The sequence below is a fragment of the Lolium perenne genome, chromosome 2 (genome assembly GCF_019359855.2).
Source record: "Lolium perenne isolate Kyuss_39 chromosome 2, Kyuss_2.0, whole genome shotgun sequence".
Lineage (NCBI taxonomy): Eukaryota > Viridiplantae > Streptophyta > Magnoliopsida > Poales > Poaceae > Lolium > Lolium perenne.
Window position 1 is genome coordinate 251,333,100 of NC_067245.2, and position 12,509 is coordinate 251,345,608.

A 12,509-nucleotide genomic window follows, 5' to 3' on the forward strand; every position below is an offset into this window, starting at 1 on the left:
ATCCTCTATATCCTGAAGGGCATCCCAAAAGAATTGAACAAGATTCTCAACGCATTGAACCTAGTGCTCCTTCTAAGAAGAAAAAGAAGAAGAAACATAAAAATGTTGTAGAATCTTCTGAACCTGTTAATGATCCTAATAGTATTTCTATTTCTGATGCTGAAACTGAAAGTGGTAATGAACATGATAAAGATAATGATAAGAATGATGCTTCTGATAAAGAAAATGTAGAAGATGAACCTGAAAAGCATGCTAAAAATAAAAAGTACACTAAAGAAGATTTTATTGCTGAGAAACATGGTAATGAAAGAGAACCTTGGGTGCAAAAGCAAATGTCTTTTCCTGCTAAGAAATTAAAATCAAAGGAAGAAGAACACTATAATAAATTTTACGATTGGATGAAACCTTTATTCTTGCAAATCCCTTTGACTGATGCTATTAAATTGCCTCCTTATTCAAAGTATATGAAAGATATTGTTACTAACAAAAGGAAAATCCCCAATGAGGAAATTTCCACTATGCTTGCTAATTACTATTTCAATGGCAAAGTTCCAAATAAGTTGGGCGACCCAGGTATACCTACTATTCCTTGTTCTATTAAGAATAATTATGTTAAAACTGCTCTATGTGACTTGGGAGCCGGTGTTAGTGTTATGCCTTTTTCTCTTTATAAGAGACTTTACTTAGATAAGTTGATACCTACTGATATATCTTTGCAAATGGCTGATAAATCTACTGCTATTCCTGTTGGTATATGTGAGAATGTTCCTGTTCAAGTTACTACTAACTGCTTAATATTAACTGATTTTGTTGTGTTGGAAATGCCTGAAGATGATAATATGTCTATTATTCTTGGGAGACCTTTTCTTAACACCGCAGGGGCTGTTATTGATTGCAATAAAGGAAAGGTTACTTTCAATGTTGATGATAGGGAGCATACCGTTTATTTTCCCAAGAGGATTGAGAAAGCGTGTGGAGTTAATACTATTTCTAATGTGAGAACTATCAAAGTGGGAACTATTGATTGTCCTATATATGAGCCTAAAGAAGAATATCAAACTCTCGTGATTGGATCCATATCAATACAATTCAAGGTAACATGATTGATTTGAGGTTTATTTCTTCTTATGCTATGTAAAATTTATTTGGTGACAAGACTTGATCAACCTTGTTAACGAATACTTTTTATATGCATAGATGAGGTAAACAACATCTCTTTCTTCCTCCACTTGCTCTAGTTGCTGTAGCATTTTTAATTTGCAAAGTTCCTTAGTTAATCGAAGATTTCAAAAAAATTTCTGGCCAGTAATAATGAATTAAATACCCAGAAATGTGCATTTTTCAAAGTTTTCAAAAATTCACAAAAATTATACCGTTGGTCCTATTTTTCGACGAGGCACCTGGGAGCACCAGAGGATGACCTGTGGGGCACCAGAGGGTGCCACACCACAGGCTGGCGCGGCCAAGGAGGTGGGCGCGCCACCATGTGGTGTGGGCCCCTCCTTGCCCCACTTTGTCATCTCTTTCTCCCAGCACCTTCTCTCTCCCGAAAAAACTCGTACCAAGTTCCTCTCACTCGCGTTTTTGCTCCAGAGCTCCAGATTTCTCGATCTCTTTGCTCAGCCCAGATTTCTTGCTGAAATTTGGCACATTTGCTCTTTGAGAAGGGATGAAGAAGTTCAACTTTGGAGAGTTGTTCAAGAAAGGAACAACCAGCACCGGGAGGCCTTCTAGGGCCGCCACCCGGATTAGGCGATCGTACAACGAGGATATCATCGCGCCTAGCTTCGCGCCCGAAGAGGACAACGGGGCTCCTAATGCTTCGTCTTTTCCATGCTATGATTTTCTGAGGAATGCAGGGATATTGGAGGATTTCTCCACCCTTGTCAACAGGGCAGGCTTAACCACCTATGTGGGTGATGAAAGGGAGCAATACTACATGCTCACCAAAATCTTCGTCGAGAGCTTCAAGTTCCACAACAAGCAATATGAGCCGACAGTTGCATTCAAGATCTATGGTAATCCTGTTACTATGGGATTGGATGATTTTTGTCGTGCATTGGATATTGCCCCTGTAGGTACAGCAAGTAGGATTGATGACAACCCCCGTGTCGTTGCCTAATCGACGGTACCTCGGAGGAGGGATCCTCACGAGGGGGAGAAGAAGTAGGGGCCATAGGGCGGAGTGCACACGGGACGGTGGTACGCGAGTTACCCAGCTTCGGAACACCTGCACGATGACAGGGCCTACTGCTGCTTGTCTGGAATTATCTGGGCGCTTTCGCGTTGTTACAATGAGTTGTGGTTGTGCCTCTAGGGCTCCCGGGATCCGGCTTATAAAGGCACACGGATCTAGGGTTTTACATGGAGAGTCCTAGCCGGATTACAGATAGCCTAGCTACGGTACAATATCTTGCCGTGCACGTCACGGATCCGCCTTCCATACACGTCGTACTGGATCCGGGTTCCTCATGGGCCTCCCTGGATCCGGGTCACTCCTAGGTCGGTACGGATCCGGCTTACTGATCCTGGGCTGGACTTCTTCCTGCATGATCAACGACAATCGGGCCGCCCGATGGGCCACATGCCTCATCACCGTCTGTGGGCCACCCGGGCTTGCCGGATCTAGGCACTGTCGATGGTACACCCATGAAGTATACCCACAACAGTAGCCCCCAGAGTTCTCCGAGTTTCCCCTGCGGTTTCCGACTTTCTGGTCCATCATGATCTCCGGCATACGTTGGTAACGCGGAGAAACTTGAAGAGCTCCAACTTTGCATTTTCTTCTTTTTCCAACTTATAGCCGGAAAATGCTCCCATCCCGAGGGACTTCATCCATCGACGTTCCAAAGAACATTTCCGGGTTACTCCCTGCTTGAACGAAAGCCAATCTTATCTTCACAGAATCACCCGGAATCTTAAAAGACTCTAACGGTTTCGGAAATCCTTCATCTTCAGATCATGCTTAACAACGGAAGTTCCGTATTTCCCGCGCACAACTTCCTCATTTCCCGCGCTAAAGTTTCGCAGATGCAAATCTTCAACCGGAATTTTCGGGAGTGCATGGTTAAGTTACCTCCACGTCGTTTTACCGCATTTGACCTAAACACGTGTCATCCATCCAACGGCGCAACCGTTCAGTTTTCACCGTTGGATCCGGATCCCGAATCTCCGAGCGCGGCCTATAAATACCCCGCGGCCCGGTAAAAATTCATTCTTTCACCCCCTCTCACCACATCGTCTTCCTCCTCGCGCCGCGCCGCCCGCCAGATCTTGATTCCGGCGAACTTCGCCCCGGTGAACTTCGAGTGCCGCCGAACCAAGGCTTCCCTCGCTCCAAGATTCTCACGTTTGAACGGGAAACTTGCTCCGCCGCCGATTCGTGGTCACGCGGGCCGATTTCCTTCAAGTTCGGCGACCTCATCTTCCGCCGGAGCTCCGTCGCACCACCGCGCCATTAGCGGTAAGTACGCCGGACTCGTAGAAGACAACCTAGTGTAGAAGATAGGCTTAGTGATCCGGGTACTTAGACACTTTGTATGGGTGCAGCCGGAAGCATGCCACTCGAATCGTCACTTTGCACTGGTAGCTCTTCGAGTAGCCCGGATCCCAACCAAATAGAACCCATATGCCCGGATCCTATATCATTCCTGCCACCGTATGTTTCCGACATCAGACTAGCTCAACCTTTTTCCGCATCTTCCAGCACCGCTCCAAGCCGGATCCCTACCCTCCAAGAGCTCCAAGAAGAACTCGAGGGACAAGCTCGGATGGCAGCAAAGGTGCAGGAGGCGGAAAACAAGAGGGCGTCCAAGGCCCGGATCCGTGAAGGAGAACGAGGTCAATGGTGGCCTTGCGCAACCACCGACGTGGAGCTTAGAGAGCTCCAGAACGAGGGAATGATCTCCTCACACTGGAGTTTCGTTCGTGACTCCGACGCCCCCAAGCCAGAAGCCGGAGAAGTTGTCATGACCAAGGCTTGGGTGGAACGCGGACTTTCACTCCCTTGTTCGGAATTTTTTCTCTCCATCCTCAACACCTACGGGCTCCAGCCCCACAACATTTGCCCCAATTCATACCTTCTCTTGTCCAACTTCGTGACTCTCTGCGAAGGACATCTTGGGATCCGGCCAGATGTCAAGTTGTGGCAATTCTTTTTCCGAGTGAAGAAAGAAACTAAGGACAAAGCAATGGTGAACTGCGGAAGCATGACGTTTATGCTCCGCCCTAATCGTATGTATCCTCCCCACGATTCACACGAGTCCGTCCGGTCTTTGGAACGCCGGATGGTTCTACGAGAAGAATGCTCTGTTCCGGATGTCCACGAAGGCCTTCCCCGATTCGTCAACGAACCTCCGGAAGAACTTGCAAGCTGGAGCTTCGTCCCTCCACTCGCCCTGACTCCAACCTTGGAGAAAGCTGCGCGGAGAATCTCCTGGCTAGTCCACGACGGACTTACCGGAGCCCAGCTTACACTTAGCTGGTTTTCCCGGAGAATCCAGCCCCTTCGCTACAACGCGCGGTTGATGTGCTCTTACACCGGGGCGGATGATCTTCTCCGGGTTACCCGCCATGATCTTCCGGCTGACTCTCTGAAAAGAAGACTCAAGACGCTGGTGAAGATTCCGAGGGGCCAACAGGTCCCGGAACAGTTCAAGGATATCTACACGAACGATCAGTGTCCTCCGGTAAGCTTTGTTCTTTCCGTTGCTTCAAACTTCACAAGGATAACTCTAACTTCTGTTCATTTTCCTTCCAGCTCAATACTTTGGCGGAGGACAACTTCCGCACCATCATTCGCGTCCCCGTTACCAGCGACACGGCGGAGGAGGCTCCGGAAGACGACGAGGAGGAAGAGGACCAGGCACCCCGCAAGGCGGCCCCTCGACCTACAAAGCGTCCCCGCGCCAAGGCTCCCGGCTCTGAAGCCGGAGCTAGCGGCGAGGCCTCCGCCAAGAAGCCAAAGACGACGAAACCACCTCCGCTTGACTCAAGGAAGGCGGAGCGTGCGCGTCTACGGATGCTCTCGACGGCTGGCCAGGGCACACGCCCCATCATTCCCGGTGCCCCGTGAGTTTCCGAGCATGATGCGATTTTTACTTAGCGAAATTATTTCTTGTCTAAACCCTTTCACTTGTTTGCAGGAATCCGAAAACCGCTGCCACGCGGACCACCAGCCAGGAGCCCATCACGAAGTACATGAAGAAATCTCCGGCTGTTGGTCCCTCTACTCCGATTCCACCCGGCGCTTCCCACCCAACTCCTCAACCGTCGCCTCCTCGGGCTGACCCATCTCCCCGCCTGCCGCAAACACTCCACCGGAGATAATTCCGGTTAGCGGCGGGCACACGGAGGAAGAAGATCCCAAGGCAAAAAGCCCTGCCCAAGAAGAGGCGGAAACACAAGGCCAAGGAGATGCGGAAGTCACTTCCGAGAAGGCTGGAGAGGGCGCTGGCGACATAGTCGTTTTTCCGAAGAACTTCGGAGATCCGGCGGACACCACTTCCACCCCCAAGGCGTATGCCACCAAGTTTTTTAACAAGCTGATCTGAGGCGGAGAAGTGGGAACTTGAACAAGACCTGCTCAACGCCATGCTGAACAACGCACAGGGAAGCCGGATTCCGGGACATCGGAGATCCAGGACTTCAAGAAAAACATTGGCCAGTTCTGCGATCAACTTATCTCGCAAGCAAAAGGTACTCCCCAGTAGCCCCCAAGCATGTAGGCGGAAACTCAAAAAGTAGTTAGCGCTTAAATGCTTAGAGAAAAATTACTTCCGGGAAAGTTTTTTAGAATGGACCAGTAGCCCCCAAGCATTATGGCGGAAAAGTTCCGGCAATGATGCTTTAAAAGAAACCATCACTACGGCGGAATTTTTACTCCACTTTGTTTAAATTTTACAGAACGAAAGGGCGCTGCACTACGAGCTGCACAAGAACATTGCCCTGCAGCGCCGCGTTACTCTGAGTCAGGCGGAAAATATCCGGACCCTGAAGGATGAGAATGCAGAACTGGCTAAACAACTGGCAGACGCCCAAGGTTGGTTTCCGCCTTCTTCGTTATTAACCAAATTCCGACTTCAAATTTGCTGTTAACGTATATTATTATAGGCGCATCCTCCTCCCTTGCAACAGCTTCGACTGAACTTGAGAACCTGCGCTCCTCGTACCAAGAATTGGAGATGAAGCTAAAGGAGGCGGAACTTAAGAGGGAGCAGGCCGAAAAGCAGCTGGCGGAGAAAAACTCCGAGCATATCAGGGAGAAGGGCGAGCTGGAGCTGAAAAAGAATGCTGACGGCGAGACCATCAGGAGGCAGCAAAAAGAGCTCAACGGACTCCGGAAATTTATGGAGACAGCGGAGCAGCACTGGGACTTGCTCAATGAGAACATCTTGGGTATGATATCGGAACCTTGTCAAGATATTTGCTCCGATTCTTTTTTACTTTGCGCTCAAATTGCGTGCTTATATCCTGATTATCTTTTTATGTAGAGCCGCTTGGGTACCCGGAACAGCGCCGGAATTTGTTCCCACGAGACGATCTTCTGCAACTCGCGGGTGATGACTGCAAGGATCTCATCTCCGCCTCCCGCAAAATACGCCATAATTTGAACATCAAAAGGAGCCGCACTTGTGACGTGCGCAAACTTATTGGTAAGATGGACGTTCTGCCGGAGCTGGTGACTGATCTACAAGCATCTTCAGCCCGAGGCGCAGCTGCAATGGCCTTGACCATGTGCCTAGCACATACTCCGGGTCTTGATCTTGATGAAGTGACCACGGGCGTTCCTCCGGATGCGGACGTCGGCGAGCTGCTGGATGCAGTGAGCGGCTACGACACCCGCATCGCGCGCAGGATCCGGCACGAGGAATTCTACGACAAGGTCGTCCTCGGCCGACGAGGCCTTAGAAGCGGAACTTTTGAAGGATCTCGACGCCCGAGCGCGACTGCGGAATCCGGAGCCGAGTTTACCTGGACCAGCTCCAAGGATGCGCCCCAAGAAGAACCCAAGACCAGCACTGCTGCTTCCGAAGAAAAGGAAAGTGAAGAAGACGTATCTTCTCCGGCCGAAGGCGCCAAGGAACAAGATCCAGAGGGCAAAACTTCTCCGGCTAAGGGGGAGTGAGAACTTTTATTCCTGCGGGAAAAGCAATGCATCATTTTGGCCCCAGCGAGGGTTTGTAATAAGACTTTAAATTCTTAAGTAGCTAGGAACGAAACAATTATGCATGGGGCGGAAACACTTATCCTGCTATCCGTTAAATATTATGTGCATGTTTCGTTTTATGTCGGAAAGCAAGTGCTGACTTCGTTATTTTCCGGCTTGCTCGCTTGACCTTCCACGAGCCGGAAAACCTTAGCCGGAAACGCTCGCCAGCGGCGACGAAGCCCAATGGCAGTCCGTCCATAACCGTGGAAACAAGCCCCCAGGCATAGGTGCCGGAAATCGCTACTAGGAATCCACGAGTTCGCAGCAGATAACAACTTTATCAGAAAACTTAAGCTTACGTCCTAAAGGACGATTTTGAAAATCACAACTTTCATACACGCCTAGGCGGAAAAAATCCAGCTCTGCGGTTTTAGTTGGAAAAAACATACACGATCTAAAATGAACAAGTAAAGGAGGTAAAAGACTCAAAAGAGTGAACCAGAAGCTTTATTTCATTGATCATGTATAACTATTACAGAGTTTAGAACTCGGAAAATATATGCTAAGTGTAGAAAGGACGTAGCTGTGCGATATTCCAAGGGCGATCTGTTTCATCGTAGATGTCATCCGGATCCTCACGCTTGCGTTTCCGGTGCCAATTAGCAGGTCTATCCCTTAACTCGCGGAAATCGACAAGGTAGTACGACCCGTTATGAAGCACTTTGCTAACGACGAAGGGTCCTTCCCATGGAGATTGCAGCTTATGGTCTTTCACCTGTCGAAGGCGGAGGACCAGATCTCCTGCCATGAAGGAGCGTTTCCGAACTCGACGACTGTGATAACGTCGGAGCTTTTGCTGATAGATGGCGGATCTCTGATCTGCTAAGTTCCGAGCTTCCTCGATCAGGTCCACAGATAGCTGTCTTGCCTCGTCATTTGTTTCTTCATTGTAGGCGGAAACTCGCGGTGAATCGTGGATGATGTCGGAGGGAAGTACGGCTTCGGATCCGTATACCAGGGAAAAAAGGGGTAAACCCTGTTGATCTGTTAGGGTAGTTCGTAAACTCCACAGAACAGCCTCCAACTCATCAGCCCAAGCTCCGGCTGCTCGTCGCAGCGGTCCTTCAAGGCGTGGTTTAATTCCTGATAATATTAGGCCGTTAGCCCTTTCAACCTGACCATTGGACTGTGGATGAGCCACAGATGCGAGGTCGATCGTATCCCCATTGTCTCACAATAATCCCTCAATTCTCCTTGAGCAAAGTTCGTGCCATTATCTCGTGATTATGCTGTGCGGGATGCCGAATCTCATCACGAGGCTGCACGAATTTTAGTGCCGTAGCACCGTCGGCTTTTCTCAACGGCTTAGCCTCGATCCATTTGCTGAACTTGTCAACAGCGACCAGGAGGTACTCAAAACCGCCAGGAGATGATTTTTTTAACTTACCAACCATATCAAGCCCCCAGACCGCAAATGGCCAGGTGATAGGTATGGTCTTCAGCTCTTGGGCTGGAGCGTTTGGTTGAGTAGCGTAGTGCGACAACCTCGGCAGGTCTTGACTATTTTATCAGCGTCTTCTTTAGCTGTAAGCCAATAGAAACCTAACCGAAAAGCTTTTGCAACGAGTGATCCGGGAGCGGCGTGATGCCCGCAGTCCCTGCGTGGATCTCTACGAGGATTTCAATGCCATCTTGATTGGAGACGCATTTAAGAAATACCCCTGCTGCACTTCGTTTGTAGAGCTGTCCATCAACTATTGTGTAGGTTCGTGCTCGCTTTGACGATTCGTCGTGCGAGGACCTCGTCCTCGGCAACTTCGATCGATGAGGTAGTCCAGAAAGGCTGGGTCCAGGCCGGAATGATAGCCATCACTTCCCTAGCCGGAGACACTGCCACCTCTGGGTTTTCCGGGTTAGCGCCCTTAGCGAGGGTATCCGGAGATGCTCCAGGAAAATGCCGGGCGGAATTGGTTTCTGCCGGATCCGAGCTTGGATAGCATGTCTGCCGCCGTGTTATCGTCTCTCCCGACGTACTTGACTTCGTATCCGAGGAAGCTCTTGGCAATCTCGTCAACTTCGTCTCTGTAGGCCGCCATGACGGAATTTACGGCGTTCAGGTTCCGGCTACTTGTTGTGCCACCAGGTCGGAATCTCCACAGCATATGATGTGCTTGATCCCTATTTCCTTAGCGATGCGCAGACCGTGTAGTAGAGCCTCATATTCCGCCATGTTGTTGGTAGCTTCGAAGTGGATCTGCGGAACATCTGCAATTCTTCTCCGGTAGGGGACTTCAGGGTGACTCCGGCTCCCGAGCCTTGATGCTGCTTGGATCCGTCGAAGTGCATGACCCATGTTTCTGGTTCCGGCTCCGGACTTGCATCCGGAGCTTCGTCCAATCTGCAACGAAATCTGCCGGAACACGAGATTTTACCGCAGTCCTTGGCTTGTAAGCGATGTCGAAGGCGGATAATTCGATGCCCCATTTAGCCGTACGTCCTGTTGCGTCGGCGTTGTTGAGAATTGTTGACAGCGGAGCCTTGCTCACGATCATTCTTGGATGCTCTTGGAAATAATGCCTCAACTTCCGGCTGCCTAGGAACACGCCATAAGCTAGCTTCTGAAAGTGAGGATATCTCTGTTTTGATTCCGTCAGCACCTCGCTGATGTAGTAGACAGGTCTCTGGACGTCATATTCATGACCTTCTTCCTTTCGCTCCACCACGATGACGAGGCTGACGACTTTGTTGGTAGCTGCCAGGTAAAGGAGCATTGGCTCTGACTCTGCTGGAGCTGCCAAGATAGGAGGGGAAGTAAGTATTTCCTTCAACCCTCGAAGAGCTGCATCAGCTGCGTCGTCCCAGACAAACTTGTCTGTTTTCTTCAGCAGCTTGTACAGAGGTAGTGCCTTCTCGCCAAGACGGCTGACAAACCCATCGATTGCTGCAACACAGCGCGGTTAGTCGTTGCACATCTTTGAGACAAGTTGGCCTTTTGATGCACAGGATTGCCTTGATCTTTTCCGGGTTAACCTCAATGCCTCTGTGAGAGACTATGAAGCCAAGGAGTTTTCCGGCTGGCACGCCAAAGACGCACTTTAGCGGATTCAACATCATCTTGTACTGCGGAGGTTGTCGAAGGTTTACGTGAGATCGCTGATCAAGTCGGATCCTTTCCGGGTCATGACCGCGATGTCGTCGACGTAAGCGTGCACGTTCCGGCCAATTTGGTCCTTCGTGCACCGCTGCATCGTACGTTGATAAGTAGCACCTGCGTTTTTCAAACCAAAAGGCATAGTAACATAGCAGTAAGTACCAAAGGGGGTAATGAATGAAGTCGCCTTTTGGTCGGATTCCTTCATCCGGATCTGATGATACCCGGAATACGCATCAAGAAAACACAGAAGTTCCGCCCCCGCCGTCGAATCAATGACTTGGTCAATGCGCGGCAAGGGGAACGGATCCTTCGGGCAATGTTTGTTCAAGCCAGAGTAATCGATGCACATTCTTAGTATTTCAGTGTTCTTTTTGGGTACAAGGACGGGATTCGCGACCCAATCGGTATGGATAACTTCTATTACAAAACCTGCTTCTAGTAACTTTGCTAGTTCCATTCCTATGGCGCGGCGCTTCTTATCTCCAAAGCGTCGCATAGCTTGCTTCTCTGGTTTGGCCCCCGGATTTATGTTGAGGTAGTGCTCGGCGAGTTCCCTAGGTACTCCGGACATGTCAGAAGGTTGCCATGCGAAGATATCCATGTTAGCGCGGAGGAACTCGACGAGCGCGCTTTCCTATTTGGGGTCCATGTTGGCTCCGGTGAAACCTGCTTGGAAGAGTCACAGGGATGAGGTCATGCTTCTTGGTTTCGTCGAAGGCTTGAAGGAGGTTTTCTGCTCGGAGATTTGCTTCTTGGTGGTCTGCATGTCAGTCTGAACCACGGCGGCTCTATAGCCTTTCGGCTCTTCTCCGGATATCACGGACTCTGCGAAGGCGGCTTCGCCTAACTCGCACTCATGAGCCTTTTTGTAGTCTCCGGATACGGTAATCATACCTTTAGGACCCGGAATCTTGAGCTTGTTGTAGATGTAGCACGCTCTTGCGTGGAACTTGTGGTAGGTGGGCCTGCCGAAGATGACGTGGTAGGAGCTCTTGAAGGGCACAACTTCAAACGTGATCTTCTCTTCGCGGAAATTATGAACATCGCCAAAAGCCACGGGAAGTGTGATGCTGCCGAGGGAGTTCGCCTTCTTACCCGGAACCACGCCATGAAACTCAGTGGTGCTGTGTTTGAGCTGTTCCTTGGTGAGGTTCATCCGCTCTAGAGTCTCCGGGTACATGATGTTCGAGGCTAGCTCCACCATCCATGAGGCACTTGGAGAAGTCATACCCATCGATGCGGGGACTTACAACCAAGGCGTAGCATTCCTTCGGCACAATTGCGGGATGATCCTTCCGATCAAATGTGCACGGGATTTCCGACCACCTGACGTACTGCGGCACAGCCGGAACTATGGCGTTCAGGATCCGGGTAGCTGACTTGGAGGCGCGTACTGTTGGGGTTCCGAGGAAAGTGTGGTAGGCCCCCACGCTCTTTTTGTCGAATGGGTTGGATTTTCCTGCGGATCCTGCCTTGGGATCCGGCGAGTTATCATCCTCATCCATCGCCTCGGAACTATCATCCTCTTTGTCCTTATTCTTGCCCTTGCCACCTTTGCCGCGAGGGCGGTGCTTCCGGGCGCGCTTGTATCCGGCTTCCGGTCGTTCTTTAGATCATTGACCCACTTGCGGTTGCGGTTGGTATGGGTGGACTTCCACGTAACCGGATCCAGATGGGCCGAGCAGGGCATGTCTGTGTACTCCTCATAGGTTTGGGGTGGGCGGGTTCCGGCGGCGGTGACCTCGGAGGTATGCTGCTGACCCCTGCCGGCTCCGCCTCCGCGTCCGCGTCCTCTTCCGCCTCCTGGACCTCCGCGTTGAAACGCCATGGCGACCATCTCGGATCCGCCACTCTTCTGGTCATCAGGGTTCTTGCGCTTATGGCTGCTGCTGCCGCCGTTGTCACGGTTCTTCTTTTGTTGGTGCAGGGGGATTGCCGTGGATGCGAGATCTCCGCGTTGCGTCGTCGTCGGCGGCAGTGTGATCGCTAGCGATGGTGATCATGTCATCCAACGTCAGTTGATTTGCATTGACCATGCAGGTTAGCTTGTGTCGCAGCAATCCTCCTCGCTGCAAGCCCCCAATGAAGGCGTGCATTGCCGTGCGGTTGTCAACGTTCTCGCACTCGTTTCTGCATGCCAACCATCGGGTAAGGAAATTCCTTGATGTTTCGCCCTTCTTCTGGATGCAAGCACATGGGTCGCTT

The 12,509-nt window shown here is 50.5% G+C and overlaps 1 protein-coding gene across 1 annotated transcript; it reads left to right on the top strand.

Annotated features, from left to right (window-relative positions):
- Positions 1-5,592: 5,592 nt before the first annotated feature.
- LOC139835785 (uncharacterized) lies at positions 5,593-12,287 on the top strand. Its single transcript, XM_071825650.1, has 5 exons — positions 5,593-5,604; positions 5,905-6,040; positions 6,112-6,396; positions 6,492-6,653; positions 12,232-12,287. The coding sequence occupies exons 1-5, from the start codon at positions 5,593-5,595 to the stop codon at positions 12,285-12,287; spliced, it is 651 nt and encodes a 216-aa protein (XP_071681751.1).
- The last annotated feature ends 222 nt before the right edge of the window (positions 12,288-12,509 follow it).